Source organism: Aotus nancymaae, unplaced genomic scaffold (assembly GCF_030222135.1).
Source record: "Aotus nancymaae isolate 86718 unplaced genomic scaffold, 86718_ANA_hifiasm-v0.15.2.pri h1tg000260l, whole genome shotgun sequence".
Taxonomy (NCBI): Eukaryota; Metazoa; Chordata; class Mammalia; order Primates; family Aotidae; genus Aotus; species Aotus nancymaae.
Genome location: NW_026988675.1, coordinates 503,597 through 531,167, shown reverse-complemented (window position 1 = coordinate 531,167; position 27,571 = coordinate 503,597). Strand labels below are relative to the sequence as shown.

The following is a 27,571-nucleotide window of genomic DNA, read 5'->3' as shown; positions in this document are numbered from 1 at the left end:
AGTGCTGTTGTTTTTTCAGTGAAACAAGGACATGATCTAAGAATGTTGGTGGTTTGAAGAGAATGAGAAGACATGAAATTGAGTCTGGGGATGGAGGATTACAGTCAGGAGATGCTGAGTGCCAGTTTAAGATTGGTGGTCATATTCAACGTCACCAAGTCCATTAATACTTCTTTCTGTATGTGGCTCAGATTCAACCCCTCTTCACACCAATTGCTAGCGAGCTCAGGCTTATTCCCTTTGAATTTCACCTGGATGGCTGCAGCACCCACCTCTCAAGATTGCTGCCCCAAATGCCATTTTTCTCTGCCTAACATTCAACAACTGGTTCTCACAGCTCTTAGAACAAGGCAACAACAATCTCCAATCTCACCCTGTTGGCCTGTTCCCCCTCACTTGGCCACACAACCAAACTGGTACCTCCAAGCTTTCATCATGTCCTCTTCTTAAGTACACTGTCCCCAGCCACACCCCTGCACGCCTCTCTAGGAATCCTGCTTTCTCTTCTACCCAACCAGACCCTGTTCCATCCTGTTTTCTCCCTGCTACCAGTTCAGGCCCATGCCTTGTGTACATTCTCTGAGAGTTATGTACAGATACACCTGCTCACTCTCCTGGACCTAATCTGGGTGAGCCTAGCAGGCAGGGGCCCTGTGCCTTAATTCATCTCTGCATCACTGATGTCTGACACATCAAGGACTGCAAGTTTGCTGAGAGAATGAATCGCCCGTTACACATGGAAATGTAAGCTCCAAACTGCCTCAGAGCATATGCTGGTGGGTGACAGTCTGCCGAGGTCATGAAAATAGAATACTGAAGATGTCCCACAAGGTCAACAACTTTTCATTATGAAAAACTGGGAGACTTTGACATTTAAATGGTTTATTTGCATGATTAACAATCACACTTCCAACAGTGCATCAAGCATCTGAGAATAACATTATTTTGAGTAAAAACAAACTCTTCTGGAGAGACCCCCCTTCCCCACAGGTCAGGCTGCTCAAATGTCCACCATATCTAGCAATGCAGAGAGATGGAGCTCAGAGGCGACTTCCTCTTCCCTTGAACTCTGGATCAGCCTTTCCAGGTGCGTTAGCCGTTCGGTCAGACATGTTCCTGTCACCTCTGACAGCTGCAGTTGCTCCCTTGTCGTGTCATTCTATTTGAATAAAAAAGAAACTAAAGAGTTCTGGGATGTCAATAAACCACGACCTATTCTCTGTGAAGTGGGTAGATCTGGATCATGTTAGAAACCTCATCTGAGTAGTCATTTATTTTTTAGAGGGAAAAATTACCAATTGTACATCCTTCCAGCCTCATTTAGCTTGTACAATCAGCTGGTATCTGCACATAGACCGTCTGCCTTTGTATTCTATCATGAACGATTTCCAGTGTCAGTCATCTTTCACCCAGGCTGGAATGCAGTGGTGTAATCATAGCTCACTGCAGCCTCAAACTCCTGGGTTCAAGTGATCGTCGCAGCTCAGCCTCCTGAGTAGCTGGGACAACAGGCATGCCCTGGCTAATTACTTATTGTAGAGATGAGATCTCTTTTATGTTGCCCAGGCTGGACTCAAACTCCTGGGCTCAAGTGATCCTCCCTTCTCAGCCTCCCAAAGTGCTGGGATTACAGGCATGAGCCACCGCACCCAGCCAGTCATTTTTAGAAAATATCATTGTCAAGGGCTGTGAAGTATTCTATCGCATGAATGTATTATAATTGTTTAATCAGACTCCCATCTTCAGATATTTAGTCTTTTTCTACTTTTGTACAGTATAACTAATACTATAGTAAACATTTTTATACATTAGTTTTAGTGAATATCTGCTAATTTCTTTAGGTCAGAATTGGTAATTCAAAGGGTATGAATATTTTAAAAATATCTGCCAAACTGATAAATGGAAACAGTATGTCATTTTAATTTGCTTTTCCCCCCTACTGAAGAGCTTCCTAAAGCCAGTCCAGGAACACAGTTTTTACCTGTCCGGTGGCACATATCTGTGATTAAAACTCTGTTTTTGCATCTTTAACTACTGAAGGAAGAATGGTAAGTAAGTAAAAAGACCTTAGGGTTTGGAGCCAGTTGGATCTGGCTCTGAGTAAGCAACCCTAACCACTCACTACTGGAATACCCTTGAGTGAGGCATTGACTTCCGGGAGCTTACCTTCCTCATTCATTAATTTTCCTCAAGAAAAACTAATCCCAGATTGGCTGGGCACCGTGGCTCATGCCTGTAATCCCAGCACTTTGGGAGGCCAAGGTGGGCGGATCACCTGAGGTTGGGAGTTCGAGACCAGCCTGACCAACACGGAGAAACCCTGCGTCTACTGAAAATACAAAATAAGCCAGGCGTGGTGGCACATGCCTGTAATCCCAGCTACTCAGGAGGCTAAGGCAGGAGAATCACTTAAACCCGGGAGACGGAGGTTGCACGAGCAGAGATCGCACCATTGCGTTCCAGCCTGGGCAATAAGAGCAAAACTCCATCTCAAAAAAAAATATAAAAAGAAATGAAAATAGAAAAATTAATCTCAGAAGAGAGCTCTGGGTAATCCCAAAGCTCAGACAAAATTTGCTCTGACAGAAGCTGCTGTCATCACCTTAATGCCCTTAACTACACATCAGCAGCTACAGGTCTTATTCAGTTCTTAAGAATATTTCATTTCTATTATTTATTTCATAGGCAGAAACTCAAAATCACTTGGGTCTCTATAACAATGATATGATAAAAGTTAAAAAAAAGGTCTAATTTTAGCTAATAATTTGTTGGTCATCACAACATCATAGGATAAATTTTCCCCAGCCATTCTCTCAATCTTTAATTCTTATGTAAATGACAAACATACTTTCTTCTCACCTGTGGGCTAGTAGTTATAGGTATTTTCATCACAGATTCAATATTGTGAAAAATGGACACTAGAGTCTGAGGAAGATAGAGGGGAAGGGAAGTTAAATCCGTGAATGCTCCTGAGTCTTCAGACAACCATTGCTGAAGTTGATCTTCAAACCTGAAACAATTTATGATCATAAAAATATTTGAGCATCAGGAAGTTAACAATTGTTCATTAATCTTCTATATATACTTGAGAACTTTTTGAGCCTCTTCTTTTTAATTTTATTAATTAATTTATTTTTTCCGACGGAGTCTCACTCTGTTGCCCAGGCTGGAGTGCAGTGGGGTGATCTCGGGTCCATGCAACCTCTGCCTCCCAGGTTCAAGTGATTCTCCTGCCTTAGCCTCCTGAGTAACTGGGATTACAGGCACATGCTGCCACGCCCAGCTAATTTTTTGTACTTTTAGTAGAGATAGGATTTTACCATATTGCACAAGCTGGTCTTGAACTCCTGACCTCAGGTGATCTGTCCACCTCAGCCTTCCAAAGTGCTGGGATTACAGGCGTGAGCCACTGTGCCCAGCCAATTTTATTATTATTATTTTTGAAAAGGTCTTGCTCTGTTGTCCAGGCTGGAATGCAGTGTCACGATCTTGGCTTACTGCAACCTTGACCTCCCAAGCTCAAATGATCCTCCCACCTCAGCCCCCCAAGTAGTTGGGACTACAGGTGCACACCACCACACCCAGCTAATTTTTGTGGAGACCGGGTTTTGCTGTGTTGCCAGGCTGGTCTCCAACTCCTGTGGTCAAGTGATCTGCCCACCTAGACCTCCCAAAGTGCTAGAATCATAAGCATGAGCCACCTGCCCACCTCAGCCTCCCAAAGTGCTGGGATTATAGGCATAAGCCACCACACCCAGCCTTAAGCCTTTGCTTTTTACTAAGAATGTAAGAGATGACATCAACTGAGAAGTAGAAATGTACTTATTGAAAATTTCATAACTTCCTATGATAAAGCTTAATTTAAAAAAAGAACTAGGCTGGGCACGATGGCTCACGCCTGTAATCTCAGCACATTGGGAAGCCAAGGCAGGCAGATCACCTGAGGTCAGAAGTTTGAAACCAACCTGACCAACACGGTGAAGCCCCATCTATACTAAAAATATAAAAATTAGCCAAGTGTGATGGCAGGTCCCTGTAATCCCAGCTACTCAGGAGGCTGAGGCAGGAGAATTGCTTGAACCTGGGAGCCGGAGGTTGCAGTGAGCCAAGACTGTACCATTGCACTCCAGCCAGGGCATGAGAGCAAAACTCCATCTCAAAAAAACAAACAAAAAACTTCCCTTTAATTTACAAATCCAATTTATATTTAATGAAAAAGGTGGCATTAATCCGAAAACAACTGCTTCTGTGTGTTACTTAACATTACTTGTAATTGTCTTGTTTGGCTTATCTTCTTTTTATTTACTTTGGTTTTATGCATCTATAATTATTCTGACATTTTCCAAATGTGTGGATTGCTGCTTATAACTTACAATTAACTCAAAATAATATCCCACTGCCACCTAACATACTCCAGAGCTGTCTACTTTCATATACCGGTCTTTTCAAGAAAAACAATCTTGGCCAGGTACAGTGGCTCATGCCTGTAATCCCAGCACTTTAGGAAGACGAGGCGTGTGGATCAGGAGTTCAAGACCAGCCTGGCCAACACGGTGAAACCCCATCTCTACTAAAAATACAAAAATTAGCCACGCATGGTAGCAGGAACGTGTAGTCCCAGCTACTTGGGAGGCTAAGGCAGGAGAATCACTTGAACCTGGGAGGCGGAGGTTGTAGTAAGCCAAGATTATGCCATTGCACTCTAGCCTGGGCAACAGAGCAAGACTCTTAATTAAAAAAAAAAAAAAAAAAAAGAAAGAAAGAAGAAAAGATCTCATCCAAAACCACTTATAGACACTGATTCTAGAAATTGGACACATTCATTCATTCTTCCAACACATATTTATCAATCCTCCTCCAAACGCTAGGCATCATCCTAGGTACAAGGAATATTGCACTGAAACAAAACAGGCCCTGCCCTAAGCAATTTATCCTTTAGTGAGGGGAGACAGACAAGGAACACATAACAAGAGAAACGGTCTGAGGAAGAGAAAGACAAAGCCGGGCCATGGAAACAGGAAGGTCGGGGATGGGCAAGGAGGGCCTAACAGAAGCAGACATTTGAGCAGAGATCTGAAGTGCGTATGACATCAGCCATGGGGATGCTGGGGAGAATGGAGGGGCTGGATAATCACAGACAAAAGGAACAGCAAACTCAAAGGCCCAACTGTGAGCTGCTCGCCATGTTCAAGGATGGAGCAGAGGTCAGAGAGGAAATGTGGGACAGATCACTCCGGGCCTGGCCACCCTTGTAAAATCTGCCTTTCATTCCAGTAAAAGAAGGAAACCACCGAGAGGCTGTGAGCAAGCAAGTGACCCAACCTCCCATCTTAACTCACCTGAAAGGCACCCACCAGGTCTACCAAGACTAAACGACAGCCTACTATAATAATCCAGAAGGAAGATGACAGCGGCTTGAGCCAAGTGGTAGCCATGGAAGCCGTAACAACTGGTCCAATTGTGAATACATTTTTAATAGAGCCAACAGGATATGTGAGTGGGATGATGTGAGAGGATGATTCCAAGCCACCTGATCTAGGCAGCTGGAAGGATGGAGCCGCCATCAACAGAGACGACCAGCAAAGGAAGGGGTTGGTTAGTAGAAAGTCAGGAACTGGATTTGGGATATGTTAACTTTGCAGTGGCTACCAGACATCCAGCAGATGCCTAATGAAGATTTCAAAGAAGCAGTAGGATGTTCCAAGTCTGGAGTTCACAGGTTTGAGATACAAATTTGGAGTTGTCAGACTATTGATGTTATTTAAAAATCCATGGACCTGGATGAAATCTCTGAGGAATAGGTACAGATGATGCAGAGAAGTTGAGAGAATGAATCCAGGGGGCAGCTGCGGGATAAGGAGGAACCAGCAGGGTAGGAGGGGACATGCAGACATCCTAGGAGCAAGGAGGGGAGGAGCAAGTATGGGATGCTGCCAGGGACTGGAGTTCACGGTCATGTTCAGCCCTGAGCTGGCTGCAGGAGGCTGGGAAAGAAGGCTGAGGAAGTGAGTGTCACAAGCGTTTCTGAGTTTTACTATTATGAGGGCAGAAACATGGAGTGGTGGCTAAAGAGGGAAATGGGCCCAAGATAGGGAGAAATGCGGCATGTTTCATGCCTGTGTGTTGCTGATGGTACCATTAGGATGGGGAGGGGTGGTAACACAAGAGGGATCCCATGGAATGAATGTCCTTGGGAGAGCAGGAGATGAGATCCCAGCCCAGGGAAGGACTGACTTTGACTAAGAGCTGGATGGTTCCCTTCTAGCAACAAGAGGGGTTAGGAAGGGGGTACAGGGAGGGTGCTGGATGTAGCTGGGAGGGAAGGGAAGGCAGAGGATAAGCTGTGGAAGGTCCCTCATTCCTGGTTCTACTTCTCAGTAAAATGGTAAACATGGCCATCGGATGAAAGCAAAGGTATGCATGGGAGGGAGGGATGTGGGCAATGCAGAGAAGGGGCAGCCCAGCTGCTGCCTAGTCACAGCATGGGACGAGCCACCCAAGGGCAGGGTGCCTGTGGCCAGCCATACTGTTCAGCACTCACCATCTTCTGAGTAGACTCAGCCACATGAATTTCCCACAAAAACTTAACACTGACTTTCAATAATAAATAATAAATGAAATTCACTTCAATATAAAACAGTTAAAAACATACTACCTATTGTACTGCTTCTGTCTTCAAAGAGCTTTTAAACAGTCACACCACTACAACTGCTGCTAATAACCCACCGGCCCTTCTCCATCCTGGTTGTCTTGTATCATCAATCAAGCAATAGCCAGTCTCCCCTCCCAGCATCAAGTGGACTAAACAAGACACATGAATTCGAAGGAAGTGGACTTCACCTCTTGTTCTCCTCTTTCTCCAGCAGCAGACTGCTCGACAAACACTGCGTCAGGCGCTCCTCAGCAGAAGCTCCTCGCATCAGATCCTCTGTGCTGGGAATCCTCCCCTCTCGACCACACTCTGTGCTCCTCTTCCAGTTACCGTCCGTGTGAAGCAATGGTATGGGAAAATTGTTTGCAGAAGCATGAAAAGTCTTTATTCCCAAACTGTAAGTACATGATTTGAAACGCTTATGGTCAAGAGAAAATATCTCTACAGCATCACGTAAAGCATATAGATAAACTGCACATGTGCGTTAACATGTAAGAACAGGTGCCTTAGACACGTGCCCTCCTGGGACAGCTCATGCTGGCCTGGCCTGCTTCCAAGCTTCCCCCAAGTCAGGGAGTAGGGCAAAGAGGGAAGGCAGCCCCTGCACCGTGGTGACCCTCATGCACAGAGGCATCGAGACTGCCTGTTCCTCTTGGAAGCTTCTGCTCTCACGAGGCAGCTTTTGGAGCTTCTCTGCTTCATGTTTTCCTTCCCACCCCAGGGTTCCAGATTCTGTTTTTCCCTAATATTGGCAAGGTCCTTATTTTTTATATTTAGCTTTGGAAGTAATGTTTACAAATGATGAGAGAAGGCATCTAACATTGTTCTCTAAACATATGCCAGTGTTTGTCCTTTCCGCACTAATTTCACTTTTGTCACATATGGTTCTGTTTCTTGACTCCTTATTCTGATCCATTCATCTATTCTGGCTTCCCCACGTGGTTTTAAGTACTGGAGCTTTTTCTATGTTTTGATACCAGGCTGAGCAAACCTTGTTAGGCTTATTTAAAACTTTCTTAGTAATTGTTGAGTATTTTCTTACCCTGAGGAATTTTAGAACTTATCAACACCAGAACTGACACCTTCACAGCATCGTATCCTCCTGTAAACAACCTAATCTGAACCTCAATGGCTCAGGTTTCCTTTGCACATGCAGGCCCTGAGAAACTCGTATGTTGTGAATGAGGCTTTTTTTTTCTTTTTTTTACATGTTGTGGGTCTGTCTATCTGATCAACTTGCTGAATTCAGAATGGTTCTATGGGCTTGACTGCCGATTATCTTGGACTGACAACCGTAGTGTCTGGAAATGACAGTTTCTCCTTCCTTTCGGTGTTTGTGCTTGTAGCCCACATCCCTGTGCTGGTCAGAATTTCCAAGACAATAGTGAATAGCAGCCAGGACAACAGGCTGGTTCTGACTCCAGTGTTCCTAATGGTCTACCAAGAAGCATGATCCCACCCACCCCCCACCTTTTGGTAGTTTTATGTTAGGTAGCCTTATCAGGTTAGGACCTTTTTTTTTTTTTACTCAAGCTAAAGAAATGACCCAAAATAAAGCAATTTTATTGGGAATGGGTATAAGTTTTAAGAAATGTATTTCAACACCTGCTACAATGGCCACTTATTTTTGTATTCTGGCAACAGATTACATTAATAGATTTTCACTGTTACTGTTTTTCCTGAGAGAAAGCATACTTGTGAACTTTTTAGGTACTGTGCTTTAGAACCAGATTTGGAAGTGAGATGAAATGTCAGCTGTATTCTCCTGGTTAGGTTGATTTCAGGGTCAGGTTTGCCTGATAAATGAAGTGAAATGCGTCTAACTTTGCTCTAGAAGAGTTTCTACTGCATGGGAATGACCTGTTCCTTGAGGGTTTGTCACAATCTGCTCACAATGGACTGGATTTGGCATGTAGGATGTTAATTTCTGTGTACTTTGGAAGAAAAATACAGTTTAGCAAGCAACAGAAACATACTGAACATGAATCTCACCGTCCGTCTCCCAGCTGTAGCTCCTTCTGTGTCTGCAATCTGGCTTGTTCCCATGACAAAGGAACATCATATTTTTTCAAATGGTTTTTAAAAAAATATACACATATCTGACCATCTTCACTCAGCGCCTCTGAGAAAACAATACAAAAACAGATAAAGAGATAAGTCTGGGCAACACAGCAAGCCCCTGTCTCAAAAAACAAAAAGGAAACCAGGTAAAAATAATATATAAAGAGCAGCAGGTGGCCATTTGGCATGTGCTTAAATTCACTGATTTAAGGGCAAGTCCTTCAATTAATTATTATGTGACTTCCATACTTTAATTAAATAGGCTCCCAGTGTCCATGCGTCACTCAAAGTCCAGACAGGCTGATATCCAGACTGGCAGGGCCGGTAAGAACTACTCAAAAGCCACAGAATCCTCTCTAAGAGCCAGCCTAGGAAGCCTGTTTCAGGGAGGTGAGTTCAGGCTCTACTGGAACCTTCTTAGCTTGTTTTCAATGTTTCTAAGTCACTGACTTGAAGGAGGAAGGCCTAAGGAAAAGAAGGGTAGGGACTCGAGAGAAAAGAAATATCAAGTAAACATCGTCCTTTGCAGAGACTGTACCAGAAAGTCTTGTGAGGCGCTGATCGCACTGCACCGAGGTCTAACTACCTGATGTAACAGGAAGCCGGGGGGGTGTCCAGTCTCTCAGCTTGTGGTTGATACACAAGGCGATGAGATCATCCCATGGGATGTCCATGACGGAAGGGCCTGCCCCATGGACTGCGGAGGGGCTCGTGCTCTTCCACCTATGGTAGGTTCTGCAGAGCAGGTTCTCCACCTGGGACTGGAGGACAGGCTGCGTCTGGCACGAGCTGGGGATCTGAGAGGCATACTGCACAACCAAGGAGCACACGGGGAGCCAGGGGGCTGGGGAGAAAGTGCCTCATTAGTTACAGGTTTGGCCAAAGTACAGGTGAAAATGTGTATGAAAATATTTTTAACTCTATTTTCTTAGGAGAAGGCAACTGTGAAGTTGAGAAGTCTGCTTTCTAAACACAGCGGAACCACAGTTGTTGAGGGCAAGAGCAGCTTGCTCCCAGGGTTTAGGTGAGGGATGCAGACAGTCCCCCTAAACAGTGTTGATAGCAAAGGCACACCATACCCAGAAACTCTGCTTGTGCCTAGGAATCTGTATTGTAACAGGCACCCAGGTAAGTCTGGTATACGTTGTCTTGGCTTATTTTGGTGAACCCCAACCTAGTCAGAACACTAAGGGCTTGTGGTGAGTGGTTCGCTTCCCTTTGGGTTCCTTCAGTGAGTATGGGTTAGAGGTACTACAGACCACACCCCACAGTTTAGAAGGGCACCTGAGGCCCAAATGGGAGGAGTGTCTATGCTAATGCCATGACTTCCACCACATAAGCAGCTCATTCCCTGCTGACAGTGTCTGCATGGGAAGGAGCAGCCCCATGCCACCCTGGGCTTGAGCCAGCCAGATGGCCTATAGGATCTGTGTCAAAGCAGCTCAGAGACCTCAGCCAGGAACAGGGGCACAGCCAGAGCCACAGAACAAGACTTCTTTGACAAAGAAGTAACATTAAATCGGCACTGAGTGCCATGGCTGTGGCTTGGGGATAGGGCTACATGGTCCCCATGCTCTTTGCCCCTGACTCATCTGTTTTGAAAACAGGGACCATGTGAGGCAGGCAGGACAGGATCAGGGTTGGTGTTCCTCCCAGTACCACCTGCCACTTTCCTCCTGAGGAGAGTGAACTCCCATGGACTGCTGTGTCGGTCAGGAAAGGCCAACAGCCCCCAATTCACAAAACCCAGCTTGTTCTGACCTGTGAACCCAAAGGAAGGTGCAGGCAAGCACACCGTGGGGACACCCCATGTGCCCAGTGAAGGTGGATGCGCACCCTCACACTGGTGCCCAACACCTGCCGGGTGGTCACTACGGTGAGAAGGAAGCCTGAGGCTCGGCTGCAGCCACTCACCGCTCCTCCCAGCACAAGCACTTACCCTCCAGGGGCGGAAGGTCCATCTGCGGAAGCTGGAACCCGAGCACAGCCTGCTTCAGCCAGGCCAGGTGCTCTGGGGCATTCCAGTGCAGGTGAGGAAGCAGCCGACTGCCCCCCGCCTCGGCAAACTCAGTGACAGGCCAGGACAGGTCACACAGCTGTTCAGAGGACACCACGGAAGCCAGGAACTGCAGCACACTGTTAAACAGCTCAATGATGGCACCAGGCTCCTGCGAAGGAAGGCCACCCAGACGCCTCTCTCTTCTGTCATGGAAAAAGCGGCCACTAAACTCACGGCCAACCCCATCTTCGACGTACTGAATGAGAGTCTGGCAGCAAAGGTCAAGGGAATGGGGGCAGTGGGAAACCAGCCACTGCACCGCTTGCAAAACCTGAGAGCAAAGACATTCAGAAAAGACTTGGTTGAACAATTCACACTGTTTTTCAAAAACAGCTTTCTGAAACAGCTTGATCCCCTAAGGCTGCCCACAGCAGGTAACACCAGAGTACCGGGCTCCCAACTGTGCTAAGAAGGGGAACAGAAGTGTCCTCTGCAGTTGAGTTTAGCCTTCTAGGGCTCTGGAGACATGTCCAGCAGAGGAACTAATGAGGGGCCCCCAGATCCCATTTGGCCTGAGGAGGAATGTGACCTGCATGCTCACCCCCCTGGAAGGGCCCAGGCCCTCAGGAAACCAGCCCTGAACAACCCCTTCACCATGCACGGAAATGGAAGCCACGTCTTCTGACTTTTGGAAGGACTAACAGCTTCACTATGTGCCAAGATGCCGTCACACCATATATTTATCTTACTTCCTGTAGTTATTTTAATTCTTGGCACTTCCTTCTCTAAATTGTTAGCAAAGCCTCCCGCTGCCTTTCTTTTTTTCTTTTGAGAAGGGGGTCTCCCTGTGTTGCCCAAGCTAGTCTCCAGCTCTTGGGCTCAAGCAGTCCTCTTGCTTCAACCTCCCAAGCAGCTGAGATTACAGGTTTGAGGAGACACCATGCCCAGCTTCAGACTTCCTTTTCAAAGGAAACATCAAATAACATTATTTCTTAATATATTCAGAGGACAATCACCCTAGAAAAATAATTTCTATATCTGACCTTCAAATATAAGATATGTTCATATTTTAAATTCATAGAAATAAAAACACTAAAAAATTTTACATGAACAATTTAATTTGCAGATAGCAGGACTGGGAAAATTTCATCTTTTGATTTCTGCTTATGTTTTTGGAAAGTTCTATAAACCACACACCTGCTGTCAGGTGCAGTAGCATACCACAGTAGTCCCATATACTTGGGAGGCTGAAGTGGGACGACTGCGTGAGCCCAGTAGTTTGAAGCTGCAGGGAGCTATCATGCCACACTGGGTGACAGAATAAAACTCTGTCTTAGCTGGGCGCGGTGGCTCACGCCTATAATCCCAGCACTTTGGGAGGCCGAGGCGGGTGGATCATGAGGTCAAGAGATCGAGACCACCCTGGTCAACATGGTGAAACCCCGTCTCTACTAAAAAATACAAAAATTAGCCGGGCATGGTGGCACGTGCCTGTAATCCCAGCTACTCGGGAGGCTGAGGCAAGAGAATTGCCTGAACCCAGGAGGCGGAGGTTGCGGTGAGCCGAGATCGCGCCATTGCACTCCAGTCTGGGTAACAACAGTGGAACTCCGTCTCAAAAAAAAAAATAAATAAAAATAAAAATTAAAACTCTGTCTTAAGAAAAACACAAATGCTAATATACGCTCAATTCCAGATACAGCAAAAGGGAAAAAAATCAAAATACCTTGACAGACCGTTAAAAATGGTGAAGGCTTACCTTAGTTGAACCCTGTAGATCATTAGTGGACTCAGGGATCTCCGTAACAGTGTAATCTGAAATCAGCTTGGCTGAAACCAAGTCCTGCAGCATCAGACCTTTAAGAGAAAGAGATGAAGGTCACACACATTCTGCTCTCAGCACACCTGCTGACACAACTCACTGTGCTGACCACCCCAGTCCTGCAGTGGACAGTCCTATAAGGGTCGCTGTCTCAGTGATTCCAGACCCCACACTACTGGACCATTCTCAGACCAAGCATCCACCCCTTTATTAAACAATGCTGGTTCATAAACAAGACTTCCTTCACAAACCTTCCTCTACTTCCTTCTCAATGGCATCCCCTCCTGAGCTGGGCACAAGAACCACCAGCGGAAGTGCAGGCTGGAAGGGCTTGGCCTGCAGGAGCTGCTTGAGCTGCAGCAAGGCCGACAGCCAGTACACGTCCTCCTCTGCCACGTCCTCACTCCTCACTTTGGGGGGAAGCAGCAGCATGAGCCCACTGGCTCCCAGGAGGTCCTTCTGCGTCTCCACGGCATCAATGGCGCCATCACTCAGGGCGCCATGGGTCACCTGCAAGCGCATCAAGATCATCAGGATAGACGCACCACAGGACACATCAGCAGTGACGCATCTGCCCCAGAGCAAGTGCAGCCAAAGCTCTCCATGCGCTAAATACTGACTGCACTCCAGACAGGCTTCCAAGGGCACAGCTGGGCATACCCTACAGTTGTCTTACTTCCTGCAGTTATTTTCATTCCTGGCACCTCTTTCCCTAAATCTAATTGTTAGCAAAGACCCCTCCAACATTTTTTTTTTTTTTTTTTTTTTGGAGAAGGGGGTCTTTTTATGTTGCCCAGGCTGGTCCTGAACTCCTAGGCTCAAGCAGTCCTCCTGCTTCAGCCTCCTGAGTAGCTGAGATTACAGGTTTGAGGGGCCACCAAGCCCAGCTTCAGACTTCCTTTTTAAAAGAAGTATCAAATAACATTCTTTCTTCATATATCCAGAGGACAATCGCCCTAGAAAAATAATTTCTATATCTGACCTTCAGATAGAAAACGTATTCATATTTTTTTCTTTTTTTTTTGAGACGGAGTCTCACTCTGTCGCCTAGGCTGGATTACAGTGGCACAATCTCAGCTCACTGAAACCTCTGCCTCCTGGGTTCAAGCAATTCTGCCTCAGACTCCCGAGTAGCTGGGACTACAGGCGCCCACAGCCATGCCCAACTAATTTTTGTATTTTTAATGGAGATGGGGTTTCACCATGTTGGCCAGGCTGGTCTTGAACACCTGACCTCAAGTGATCAGCCCTCCTTGGCCTACCAAAGTGCTGGGATTACAGGCGTGAGCCACTGCACCTGCCCATGTTCATATTTTAAATTCGTAGAAACAAAAACAACGGAATTAATGCAACAGAATTAGTGTAAGAAATGGCCAGTTCAACAGGTAAGTTAGTCTCCAGCTAGAATTGTGTTTTGACCATATTACTAGAATTTTAATTAACCTTAAACAGGTATGAAAACAGTTAAAACTAGACACAGTGGCTCATGCCTGTCATCCCAGCACATAAGGAGGCCGAGGCAGAACTGTGTGAGGCCAGGAGTTCAAGACCAGCCTGGGCAACATAGCAAGACCCCATCTCTACAAAAATAAACAAAACTTTAAGCCCATAATAACATAAAGAGGGAAGGCAAGCCAGCAGCAGATGAGGGATTCTGATACATTTCTAGAAAGCAGCAAGCAGATGGGTCCAATCTCTGGGTCAGGGAAGCAGAGGAAGCCACACCTAAAGGCTGCAGCTGTGGGTGTGGAGGGAGCCAGGTTGACTGAGCCTGCAAAAGCCCTGTATATCCAGGCCCTGCAGACACCAGGAGCCAAAGGTGAAGTTCAGAGCCTGGCCCTATAGGCACCCACCACTGCAGGCAACCTTATGCACAACCAGTCCCCCGGGCCCCTGAACAGGAGTCCTGAGAGGATCCAGACACAGGGGCGTGATCAGGCACAGTGGAAGGGACTCGGTGTCAAACCACTCCCGACCCTACCCTGAGAATACCAGCAGCTCTCCAGGAAGCAGAAGGCACAAGTTCTTTCCAGAAAGCCTGAACAGTCTAGGGACCAGACACGCAGATCCAGACATCTGGGAGTCCCTCCGAAAAGGCTGGCTTTCCATTTAACTACCTCCCACCCCACCCCAAACACAGAACTTCCTCGCCAGCCTTGTAGGGCCTCACTCAGTTATAGACAGACAGCCTTGGGTAAGGCATCTGAGGAGAGCCTCCAACATAAAAGAGATAAACTAGAATAACAGAAGAGGGCGGGGAAAAAAAAAGGAACCAGATAATGCATGAACTGAAGAAAACTTAGACCCCCAAAACCCTAAAAAGATAAGATGATGCATCCAAAAAATAAGATGCTATGAAAAAGTCAACGTAAGAAGAGGAAATAATATATATGGAAGAAAAAAATCAGTAGAACTACTGGAAAATAAAGTCAAGGAAATCTTCCAGAACATAGTAGGAAGAGGTAAGATTGAAAATAGGATAGAAAGGATAAGAAACTCAAAGGATCAAATGATGAGGTCTAACATCTATCTAACAGAGGCTCAAGAGAGAAAAGAAAACAGAGATTGGGCATGATGGCTCACACCTGTAATCCCAGCACTCTGGGAGGCCGAGGCAGGCGGATCACGAGGTCAGGAGATCAAGACCACCCTGGGCAACATGGTGAAACCCTGTCTCTACTAAAAATACAAAAATTAGCCGGGCATGGTAGCGTGAATCTGTAGTCCCAGTTATTCGGGAAGCTGAGGCAGGAGAATCGCTTGAACTCAGCAGGCAGAGGTTGCAGTGATCCAAAATTGCGCCATTGCACTCCAGCCTAGGCAACAAGAGCGAGACTCCATCTCAAAAAAATAAATAAACTGTGAGTGTCATAAAAACATGACTGCTAAGCCCTGCACAGAGAAGGAAGTCCAGTGCCAGGCATGACAAAGTGAAGTTTTAGGATGCCATGAACAGAGAAAAAAGGCTTCTGGAGAGAAACAATACCAGGGCACACAGAAAGGAACAGGAACAGTCTCAGACTCCACCTCAACAGCAACAGTGGACGCTAGGTGACAGTGGAGCAAAACTGAAAGGAAATAATTTTCTTCTTTTTTTGAGACAGGGTCTCCCTCTGTAATCAAGGCTGCAGTGCAGCGGTGCGATCACGGCTCACTGTAGCCTCGAACTCCCGGGTTCAAGCAGTCTTCCCACCTCAGCTTCCCAAGCTCCAAGAACTACAGGAACAGATAATTTTGGGGTTTTTTTGTTGTTTTTTGTTTTTTGAGACAGAGTCTTGCTCTGTTGCCCAGGCTGGAGTGCAATGGCCCGATCTCAGCTCACTGCAACCTCCGCCTCCCGAGTTCAAGCAATTCTCCTGCCTCAGCCTCCTGAGTAGCTGGGATTACAAGCACGCACCACTACGCCCAGCTAATTTTTGTATTTTTAGTAGATGGGGTTTCACCATGTTGGTCAGGCTGGTCTCAAACCCCTGACCTCGTGTGATTCGCCCACCTCAGCCTCCCAGAGTGCTGTGATTACTGGCGTGGGCCACCGCGCCAGGAGAATTTTTGTATTTTTTATACAGGATTTCACCACATTGCCCAAGAGGGTCTCAAACTCCTGTACTCAAAACAATCCGCTTACCTTGGCTTCCCAGAGTGCTGGGATTACAGGTGTAACCCACTATGTACGGCCAGGGAAGTAATTTCCTACCTATAATTTTACAAACGTAGCTAAACTACGAAGCAAATACAAGAATAAAATAAATCTTTTTTTCTTTCCCCCAGTCTAAGTTATTTTCTCAATAAAATCATTTTTGCTGGGTGCAGTGGCTCACGCCTGTAATCCCAGCACTTCGGGAGGCCAAGGTGGATGGATCACGAGGTCAGGAGATCGAGACCATTCTGGCTAACACGATGAAACCCCATCTCTACTAAAAATACAAAAAATTAGCCGGGCGTGGTGGCACACACCTATAGTCCCAGCTACTCAGAAGGCTGAAGCAGGAGAATCGCTTGAATCCAGAAGGCAGAAGTTGCAGCAAGCCAAGATCGCACCACTGCACTCCAGCCTGGGCGACAGAGCAAGACTCTGTTTTGAAAAACAATAAATAATAATAAATCATTTTTATAAGGGAAAGGACTCAGAAAATTCCCCTCCCATGACATGTACCATCCAACAAGGGGCTGAACCAAGAAAAAATACCACAGCTGCTGCTAATGGCAACACTGAGCAAGCACTTGGCCTGTGCCAGGCATTGTCCTATGCAGTCTGCGTGTGCAGACTCACTCCGTCCTCAAGAGCCAGATGAGCATCTCCAGCACACAGCACCTGCGCAGGCTTGGGCAATTTCTTTTGGCTTTGCTGAGTAAAACAGGACAGTAAGTAACTATCCATACATAGGTGGCAGAGACGTTAGGGAACTTGCCCAAGGTCACAGAGCTTCCAGGTGGAGGAGCAGGGACATGTGCTTGCAATGATGGCATGACGGCACATGCTGCCTGGATGGAGACCAGCCCACAGATGAGGGTTCCAGGACACAGGGAATATGGATGGATCGGAATATGGAAGTGACAGAAGATCTGGAAAACTACTGAGATATATACAGCAACCCCCCCACCCCGCCCTGTAAAAATCAAAGCAATAAGGAGAACTATGTTAAGTGAGACAATAAGGCAACTCCAGTTCTTGCAGGAAAAAAATAATTGTGGTCATAGAAAGAACACTACTGGTTCTGAGGCGAATAGAGTCACAGAGCCCATTCGCTGGAGTGGGCTCACAAAGTGACAGTGTAGCCATCCTGGGAAGACGTGGAAGGCTGAGTGGGATGATGGCACAGGAGGCCACTCTGCACCTAGTGTGGTATGCAGCAGCCACGAGGCCCCCGACTCCACCTGGTGTCCGTGCCCACGTGTGATCTCCTGCCCTGTGAGCTGGGCCTGGCCACTGCTAACGGACAGAAGCCAACAAAAGCAACAGGATGTCACTTCTAAGTGTAGGTTATAAAGGCACTCAGACTTCCAGCTTGGCTCACCTCTTGCTCACTCTGATGAAAGCCAGCTGCCATGCTGTCAGCTGGGGAGAGGCCCACGTGGCAGGAAGTGAGGAAGTCTCTGGCCACAGCCTGCAAGGAAGTGACGCCACCTGGATTCCTGACCCACAGAAATCTGATAACAGATGTCATTTTAAGCTGCTATGTTAGAGGTAATTTGTTATTTAGGAATAGGTAACTAATACATTTATATTAATGGGAAGTCAGCAGAGAACACTGAAATGGACAAACTGAGAAACAGCTGTTAAGTGTGTGATCTGGAAACATGAGAAAAATGAGGCCCTGAAGAAAGGAGTTGAGAGGAGAGAGGAGCTACTGTGTCTCATTTTAAATCACGTGGCGTTATTTGACTTGTTTTTAAGTACGTGGAAGCGTTACTTTCATTAATAATGAAAATGAAGGTAACAGGAACAGTAAACTAATTTCCAGGAGATGAAATATGACTTTGTAATCACAGGAAAGGGAAGAATGTGCACCAGGAAGTTACTGTCACCTCAGAACAGCAAAAGCATGGATGGCTCTTATCATCTTTACATTTCTTCTACATTTCCTCATTTTTTTAAAGTTTTGTATACGGATTACATTTAGGAAACTCAATATATAGTATTAAAATAGAAAAATTAAAGAAGCAGGCTGGGTGCAGTGCCCACTGCTAAATTTGGCTGGCTTAAAAAAATAATTTTTAAAAAACACTAGAAATGACAGACATAATACTTGCTTCTGAGCCTCCCATAGTCTTTCAAAACCACGTTAGGGAATAAATAGTATTTGCATGATTCTAGTGATATCCTGGAGTAAGTGAAAGTAATGAAAACATAGAAGTAAACACAAAGCAATTATAATTCACCTTTATACACACGTTTACAGAAATCATCTGATCCGCTTTGCCGCTAAGCGAGTTGAAAAGCGAAAGCGTCCGAATCCCACCAGCATCGCTGCACGTGTCATCCACTGAGCCATCATCTCCCATGAACTTGACTTTCAACCAATTTGCCAGAATTCTATAGATTAAAAAAAAAAAAGAAAAACACTTAAGAATCCAATTCTAAATGTGAATTATAAAGACTTCCAGGAAAAGAAAAAAGAGAAGTATCACACAGATGTAGGTCCAAAGTTACCAAATCTTACTATGAAGTTGACCTGCACAAAAGAGGCTGTCATTTAAAAATGGAGCAATGATCTTTACCTGTTCATAGGGTCTTACCGTCACCCAGGGTAGAGTGCGGTGGTACAAACTCAGCTCACTGTAGCAAGCAAACCTCCTGCCTCAGCCTCCTCAGTAGCCTGGACTACAGGCACGGGCCACCATCCTCTGCTAAGTTTTGTTAGTACAACACAGATGTTGCTCACGCTGGCTTCAAACTCCTAGGCTCGAGCAATCCCTCCACAGCCTGCCCAGTTGCTGAGATTACAGCTGTGAGCCACTGCACCTGGCTTCTACTTGTTCTTAATTGAGCAGGAGGGAGCACTCATAGAACCGGCTCATTCTAATGTGACTTAAGATTCTGAGGCATTAAGATTTTTAGCAACAGAAAACATCCCTAGAGTTTGAAATACATATTTTTTATGGATCAAATTTCTCACATCTGAGACCTTAAGAATTCCTAAGTGATATATGAACTTAGCAAATCACAAGACAGCTATTTTAAGAAATGAATCCTCAGCTGGGCATGGTGGCTCACACCTGTAATCCCAGCACTTTGGAAGGCCAAGGCAGGTGGATTGCTTGAGCCAGGAGTTCAAGACCAGCCTGGGCAACATGGCAAAACCGTCTTTACAAAAAAAAAAAAAAAAAAAAAAAAAAAATTACAAAACCTAGCCTGGCATGGTGGTGCGTGCCTATAGTCTGTTCCTCAGGAAGACCACTTGAGCCCAGGAGGTCAGGTTGCAGGGAGCCAAGATCGAATCACTGCACTCCAGCCTAGGGGATAGAGTGGGACCTTGTCTCAAAATTTAAAAAAAAAGGAAAAATGAATTGCCATTTAAATATTTTGAAAATGCCACAACACTCTTCTTTGTTCAGCTGTACTATGAGATGAACATCATGACTTTCTCTTTCTTTTTCCTTACTGCATGTGTTCCAAGCTTGCCTGGGATTTCTTTTTAAGTGAAAAAGTATTTTGGAATTAGATAATGGTGTTTAAAAAGAAATGTGTTCAGAGAACTTCGAACCCTCATACATCGCTGGTAGGAATGTTAAAGATGCAGCCACCATGGAAAGGTCTGGCAATTCCTCAAAGACTTAAACATATAGTTACCATACAATTAGCAATCCTTCTCCTAGCTATATAACCAAGAGAATTATAAATCACATGTCCACACAAATACTTACACCTGAGTATTCATAGCAGTCTTTTCACAGTAGCCAAAAAGTAGAAACCACCCAAATGCCTATCAACCGATAAATGGATAAATAAGGTATACTCACATAATGGAGTATTATTCAGCCACAGAAAAGAATGAAGCACTAACATATGCTTCAACGTGGAAAAGTCTAGAAAACATCCCATAGGGGAAAGGTACGATTCACAAAAGGCTACATATTATATGATTCAATTTATACAAGACGTCTAGAATAGGCAAAAATTTATGGAAACAAAGCAGATCAGTGGTTTCAGGCTGGGTATGGTGGCTCACATCTGTAATCTCAGCACTTTGGGAGGCCGAGGCAGGCAGGTCACCTCAGGTGAGGAGTTCAAGACCAGCCTGGCCAATACGGTAAAACCCCATCTCTACTAAAAATACAAAAATTAGGCTGGGTGGTGTGCACCTGTAATCCCAGCTACTCGGGAGGCTGAGTCAAGAAAATTGCTTAAATCCGAGAAATAGAGGTTACAGTGAGCCGAGATCACACCACTGTACTCCAGCCTGGGCAACAGGGCAAGACTCCACCTCAAAAAAAAAAAAAAGAATACGGGCTTTCTTTTTGAGTGAAATTTAACAGTGGTGGTGGCAAAACCCTGTGGATATATCTAAAAATCACTGAAATGTACACTTCAAATGGGTGAAGTTTATGGTATGTGAATAACATTTCAATAAAGCTATCTTAAAAAGAAACTGTTAAGCCGGTCGTCATGGTTCACGCCTGTAATCCCAAAACCTTGGGAAACCAAAGCACGTGGATTGCTTGAGCCCAGGAATTCAAGACCAGCCTGGGCAACATGGTGAAAACCCCACCTTTCAAAAAAGAAAAACCATTAGCCAGGCATGGTGGCACACGCCTGTAGTTCCAGCTACTCAGGAGGCTAAAGTGAGAAGGTCATTTGAGCCCAGGAGGTCGAGGCTTCAGTGAGTCATTATCACACCAGTGCCCTCCAGCCTAGGTGACAACAGAGCAAGACCCTGTCTCAGAAGAAAGAAACTGTAGTTGCTTCAAAACTATGACTTCTTGGCCAGGAGTAACGGCTCACACCTGTAAGCTCAGCACTTTGGGAGGCTGAGGCGGGTGGATCACGAGGTCAGGATTTCGAGACCAACCTGACCAACATGGTAAAACCCCGTCTCTACTAAAAATACGAAAAAATTAGCCAGGCATGGTGGTGTGCGCCTGTAATCCCAGCTACTCAAGAGACTAATGCAGGAGAATCGCTTGAACTCAGGAGGCTCACTCCTCCTTTGGGAGGCCCAGGCGAGTGGACTACAAGGTCAGGAGATTGAGACCAGCCTGGCCAGCACGGTGAAACCCCATCTCTACTAAAATACCAAAAAAAAAAAAAAATTAGCTGGGCGTGGTGACATGTACCTGTAATCCCAGCTGCTTGGGAGGCTGAGGCAGGAAAATCACTTGAACCCAGGAAGCAGAGGTTGCAACGAGCCAAGATTGTGTCATTGCACTCCAGCCTGGCGACAGAGCGAGATTCTGTCTCAAAAAGACTTCTGTATTTTAGTTACAGGAAGTAAGACCGTGTCAATTTTTTTTATTTAAATGCCAAAAGTTTCTTCTGAATGGGAAAAAAATGAAACTATAGTAAACAAACCATAAACTATCTTACCGAAGAGTCTAAAGTAAAGCAGGTCTATCAATACCTTAACACAGCTTTAAATACTGTTGCCAAGTGACGTGATTCAGATTTGTGTGCCCACCCAAAATCTCATGTTGGACTGTCATCCCCAGTGTTGAAGGAGGGGCCTGGTGGGAGGTGCTGTATCGGGGGTGGATCTCCCCCTTCCTGTTCTCATGACAGTGAGTTCTCATGAGATCCAGTGGTTTAAAAGTGTGCAGCACCTCCCACTGTGCTCTCTCTTCCTCTTGCTCCGGCTATGTAGGCCATGCCCGCTTCCCCTTCGCCTTCCACCATGATTGTGGGTTTCCTGAGGCCTCCCCGGCCATGCTTCTTGTACAGCCTGTGGAACCATGAACCAATTAAACCTCTTTATAAATTACCAAGTCTCAGATAATTCTTTAAAGCAGTGTGAAAACGGACTAATACACCAAGTTTATGGAATAAAAATGGAAATAATCAAATCTAAAGTTTCAACTTAAAATCCTGAGCAAAACAGACTGTAAATCCAAGCATTAAAACATTAAACCTATGCTTCAGAGTTCCCATCAGACATAAAAGGAACACCCGGCCCTGGCCCACAGCTCTGCCCCCGTCCACTCCACCTCTTGGAAATCCCACAGGGGAAAACCTGACCTGCCAGGACTCCCTGGGGACTGCTCTTCTCCATCCGGCAACACCAGCACCAGCTTCCAAAACACACGCTCCTGCCTCCCAGGGAGGTGCTCGGCCACAAGGGACGGCAGGTCCAGAGACGCCCATGCCACATCACTGGAAGGAAAAGACCACCGTGGGTTAGCCACTATGTGAGACCCTAGCAGGAGCAGCACACACATCCTATGAGCAGGAAGGGGCAGGGTGGGGAAAAATCAGGGTCAGAGGTTGAACTGCAAACTAGAAACCATGTCTGAAACTCAGCAAAGAGACCTCAGAGGCATGAATGGCTGTCAGTGTGATAGACTGGGAGACAGGGGGCGGCGGGGGGGAGGGTACCGGTGACACAGAAGGGTGGGGCATGACAGACCTCAGCAGCTGCTGGTAGAAGTGCTGAACCTTCATCTGGTGAGCCGTTTTATTTCTGAGCCGCCTTAACCTGCAAAGGAAGGCAGAATGACAGGGTCCCCACAGGAGCTTAGTGAAAAGTACTGACTGGCTAGTGAGTGTCCCCTGGGGAGTACCCAGGAGATTGAAAAAAACTTTCTGCTAAAGAAATGGGTTACAGGCCAGGCATGGTGGCTCATGCCTGTAATCCCAGGACTTTGAGAGGCCAAGGTGGGCAGATCCCGAGGTCAGGAGATTGAGACCATCCTGGCTAACACGGTGAAACCCGGTCTCTACTACAAATACAAAAAATTAACTGGGTGTGGTGGCGCACACCTATAGTCCCAGCTACTCGGGAGGCTGAGGCAGAAGAATCGCTTGAACCCGGGAGGCGGAGGTTGCAGTGAGCCAGTATCGCGGCCACTGCATTCCAGCCTGGGCGACAGAGCAAGACGCCATTTCAAAAAAAAAAAAGAAAAAGAAACGGGTTAAGAGGATTCCTTCATTCCACAAATATCAATTAAGTATCTGCTGTGTGCTGGCTGTGGGAGATTCAGCAATAAATCCTGCCCTTCAAGCATCTCTAAATGCCGGCCTGGCACGTGGGAGGTGTTGGCACTGTGGGCAAATGCCGCCAGGTGGGGCTGAGGTGGGGTGTATGCTGCAGTCTCACCAGGGTGGTCAGGTGACAGGTGAGCAACGACCTAAAGGAAACAGGGGCGGCAGCAGGACAGCCAGCGGCAGAGCACACGCCTGTGCTGGGCCACAGCTGGACCCAGCATGTTTGCGGAGAGCAGTGAGACAGCTGGGGAGGGGGCCGGGTCCACCGCTGGGTTCGCCGCCAAGACAGGCGACGCCACCTGGCTGAGCTCTCGGAGGACCCTCTGGCTGATGCTCACCTGGTGCAGGAGATGCCCAATTTCCCTGCGTGGCCCAGGTCCAGGAGACCCCTGGCCAGGTTCTCCTCAGCAATGGGGCACTCTGCGCTGGGCGCCAGCGCCCTCAGCCGGTCGCTCACGTCCACGCGGCAGGGCGCGGCAGGGAAAGCCCGCATCTGGCGCCTCAGTTTCTTCCGGGCTGCGACAGCTTCCCTCCACCTGGGGGACACAAGAACACATCATCACTGAGTGTTTTCAAGGTCTTCAAACCAATACACAAACTGGAGTTAAAACGCAGGCATGTTGCTGACTTGGCCAACAATAAATAAATAAATAAATAAATAAACAAACACAACTCGGGCATGGGGAAGGAATGACATCAAATGAGTGTGGTGAGCGACGAAACTACTGGATGTAAGAACTAACGCCGAATGCGCTTTGGAGGCCGGCTTGGCAGAGAAAGCTGCCCAGGTGCCATGGCAAGAAACTGAAGGCACATCTGTCCCAGCATCATAAATGATTACTTAGACATAGCAGTGATATCAAACATAATTAACTACATAGTCAATCTTATTACATTATTATTCTCTATTATTAACTTTCCCTTTAGTATTACAGTGTAGGACCGTTTTTAGCCTTATACTATAGAAATAACAGGGTAGAACATAACTAGGAACTGAAGGGACATTGTGAGAAGTGATCAGGAGGCGAGAGTAAAAGCCTTGCGGTAGCGCCAGTGCCTGGGGAGGCGCCCGCTACTTAGCAGGCCGTGAGGGGCACTTTCCCTCTCACTGAGGAGTTCAGAGAAAACTCTGCTCTGCCGGCTCTTAAGGAAGGTCTGACACTAGCCAGCCTGCCCACGGACATCAGGGGCTTAAACCCTCTCCGTGGTGCTGTGCTCCGACGGTCACTGTCCTTGTCCACTTTCATGGTCCACTTTCCCACCCGATGCTCTCTTGTAAATTCTTAGAATAGAGGACTCCTAAAAGCCTTTGATCCCTCTGATAAGTGCATAGAAAGATACTGACCTATGTGCCTCCCCTCCTTGCAGCAGCTACCTGAGGGAGGGCCCTCTGTGCTGTACCCACGTGACCCGCTGAACTGCGCCCATGTGGCCCCCCATATTTTAAGAAAGTGATTTGCGGGCCGGGCGCGGTGGCTCAAGCCTGTAATCCCAGCACTTTGGGAGGCCGAGGCGGGTGGATCACGAGGTCAAGAGATCAAGACCATCCTGGTCAACATGGTGAAACCCCGTCTCTACTAATACAAAAAATTAGCTGGGCACGGTGGCGCGTGCCTGTAATCCCAGCTACTCAGGAGGCTGAGGCAGGAGAATTGCCTGAACCCAGGAGGCGGAGATTGCGGTGAGCCGAGATCGCGCCATTGCGCTCCAGCCTGGGTATCAAGAGCGAAACTCCGTCTCAAAAAAAAAAAAAAAAAAAAAAAAAAGAAAGTGATTTGCTTGACCCCTAGCAATCATGTCAGATAATTCACTCTCCGGCCCTGTCCCCCTGCCTTGTATACAATAAATGTCAGTGAGTCCAGGCATTCAGGGCCACTGCTGGACTCCACCCCCTGGTAGCAGTGGTCCCCTGGGCCCAGCTGAATTCTTATCTCTGTGTCCTTGTGTCTTTCTCTTCTATGATCTATCGTCACTGCACACAAAATAATACCCACAAGACCCTGTGGGGCTGCACCCTGCAGATAGAGATCTAAGATACATGCGCCTGGCCGGGCTCGGTGGCTCACGCCTGTAATCCTAGCACTTTGGGAGGCCAAGGTGGGCAGAATGCCTGAGCTCAAGAGTCTGAGACCACACGGGCAACACAGTGAAACACATCTCTACTAAAATACAAAAAATTAGACGGTTATGGTGGCAGGTGCCTGTGGTCCCAGCTACTCAGGAGGCTAAGGCAGGAGAATCACTTAAACCCGAGAGGTGGAGGTTGAAGTGAGCCGAGATCACGCCACACCACTGCACTCCAGCCTGGGTGACAGAAGGAGACTCTTGTCCAAAAAAAAAAGATATACATACATCCCTTGACCCACAGCCGCCACTGACAGGAATTTATCTCTAGATACACATGCCTGTGTGCAAGCGGGTGAAATGTCTGTACAAGGAGAGTCACTGTGACACTCTTTGCCAGAGCTAAAAGGAGAGCCACATCAAAGTCCATCAACCAAGGACGAGGAAAGTCATTACTGGTACATTCTCGCACTGACCTCAACACCACTGGCAATGCTGAGAGCTCAACATGCTGCTACAGCCAGTCCTCCACCTCTTATCAGATGCAGCACAGAAAGGCTCAGAGCAAAGCAGGGGTCAGGAGGCCACCTGTGCCGACAGCCACAGGAAAGGACAGAAAGTCTCTGGATAGATTCACAAGCAGCTGCTGTCTCGAACAATGGACAGAGGTCTGTTGTGGAAGGGAGACTCACTTCTCCCCATACTCCCTTCTATACTGTTAGAACTGTCGAGGACACTATTACTTATTTTAAATTTTACTGTGAAATAAATCATACAACACACGGAACACAGATATGCCCCGTTTAAAGATTAATAAATAATCAAGCACCTATGCACTTTCATCCAGTTGAGACGTTGTAACCGTGAGAGGCAGCCCTCCCATTCCCAAAAGTAACCACTATGCTGAGATTATGATCATTATTTTCCTCCTTTTCTTTAGGGTTATACCACTATATAAAAATCCAAACTAAGCGATCTGGTATGAATATACAGTATTTGTATATTCCCTATTAATTGCTTTTTTCCCACCACTCCTGTTTTGAGAATTCACATTTGCTGGTGCACAGAGCCATCATCTGATCTGGCCTGTTCACAGCCATCTCCCAGCATCCAGTGCCGTGGGCAAATGGCAGGCACCCTGTAAGTATCTGCTGAAATACAGAGCAGCCACCACACCCCAATCTAATTCCTGACTTTTCACCTTAGTTTATACTCTGTGTGTGTGTGTGTGTGTGTGTGTGTGTGTGTCGCACATAATCAAGTATTTCTGAAACCCAATATAATCCAATTAGAGTCCATTTTAGGTATTCATTGCTGTAACATTTTCCCTGATCCTTTCACCACTGAATAAAGGAATTGATGGCTCATACATTTTGAATCTGGTAAAAGACTCTTCCCTGTGTGTGGATTTTGCCTGTAGGGACACAGGACTCACCGCTGCAGATACTTGCAGAAGCACTGAAGCTCCTGGAGTGTCTCCTTTGCAGTCTGGAAGATTTCCTCCACGAGAAACAAGTCCATGAGATGGGCACAGACATCCTCACAGCAACGGGCCATGCGGACCCTCTGGTCTGTCTCTACTACTTTCCTGAGAAACAGGGCGATCAGCATGGAAGACTGCACATGATTCAGGGCCCACAGACACTGAAGGCTTGCTTTAAAAGTTCAAGAGCTGGCTAGGCACGGTGCTCACGCCTGTAATCCCAGCAGTTTGGGAGGCCTAGGCGGGCGGATGACCTGAGGTCGAGAGTTCCAGATCAGCCTGGCCAACATGGAGAAACCCCAGCTCTACTAAAAATACAAAATTAGCCAGGCGTGGTGGCATGGGCCTGTGGTCCCAGCTATTTGGGAGGCTGAGGCAGGAGAATCGCTTGAACCCGTGAGGCAGAGGTTGCAGTGAGCTGAGATCACACCACTGCACTCCAGCCTTGTGACAGAGTGAGGACTCTGTCTCAAGAAAAAAAAAAAAGAAAGAAAGAAACCTTTATCTTAATAAAAGAGTCAGAACTTTTAATTAATTATTTTAGAGACAGAGTCTCACTACGCTGCCCAGGCTGCAGCACGGTGGCCATCTGCAGGTGAAATCACTGCACACTACCTGGACCTTCCAAGCTTGAGTGATCTTCACACCTCAGTCTCAGGAGCTGGGACTACAGATGCCTGGCTTAGAATTTGTGAATGACCATGTAGACAACCGACCAGAAAATCTTCTCATCAGCAGTATCTGACACCTGTAACTGGAAGTGTGTCAAATATCTGATAAATGCCAGTGGCTACTAAGGATGGCTGACGCTGGTCATGTGGTGGTAACCCTCGTATAAAAGAGAATTTTTTGTA

General features: G+C 46.6%; 1 protein-coding gene across 1 annotated transcript in view; it reads right to left on the bottom strand.

Moving 5' to 3' along the window:
• Positions 1 to 865: 865 nt before the first annotated feature.
• The window catches only part of LOC135273093 (germinal-center associated nuclear protein-like), a 27,487-nt gene continuing 781 nt past the window's right edge, over positions 866 to 27,571 (bottom strand). The window contains exons 3-15 of the mRNA XM_064372015.1: positions 26,670 to 26,822; positions 23,509 to 23,706; positions 22,593 to 22,661; positions 22,205 to 22,339; positions 18,415 to 18,568; positions 12,786 to 13,044; positions 12,472 to 12,569; positions 10,653 to 11,043; positions 9,300 to 9,557; positions 8,645 to 8,774; positions 6,841 to 7,047; positions 2,860 to 3,010; positions 866 to 1,159 (exon numbers count right to left, since the gene is read on the bottom strand). Of these exons, the coding sequence (XP_064228085.1) occupies positions 1,001 to 1,159; positions 2,860 to 3,010; positions 6,841 to 7,047; positions 8,645 to 8,774; positions 9,300 to 9,557; positions 10,653 to 11,043; positions 12,472 to 12,569; positions 12,786 to 13,044; positions 18,415 to 18,568; positions 22,205 to 22,339; positions 22,593 to 22,661; positions 23,509 to 23,706; positions 26,670 to 26,822 (2,362 nt within the window). The 3' untranslated portion in view covers positions 866 to 1,000. The remainder of the gene's footprint in view (positions 1,160 to 2,859; positions 3,011 to 6,840; positions 7,048 to 8,644; positions 8,775 to 9,299; positions 9,558 to 10,652; positions 11,044 to 12,471; positions 12,570 to 12,785; positions 13,045 to 18,414; positions 18,569 to 22,204; positions 22,340 to 22,592; positions 22,662 to 23,508; positions 23,707 to 26,669; positions 26,823 to 27,571) is intronic.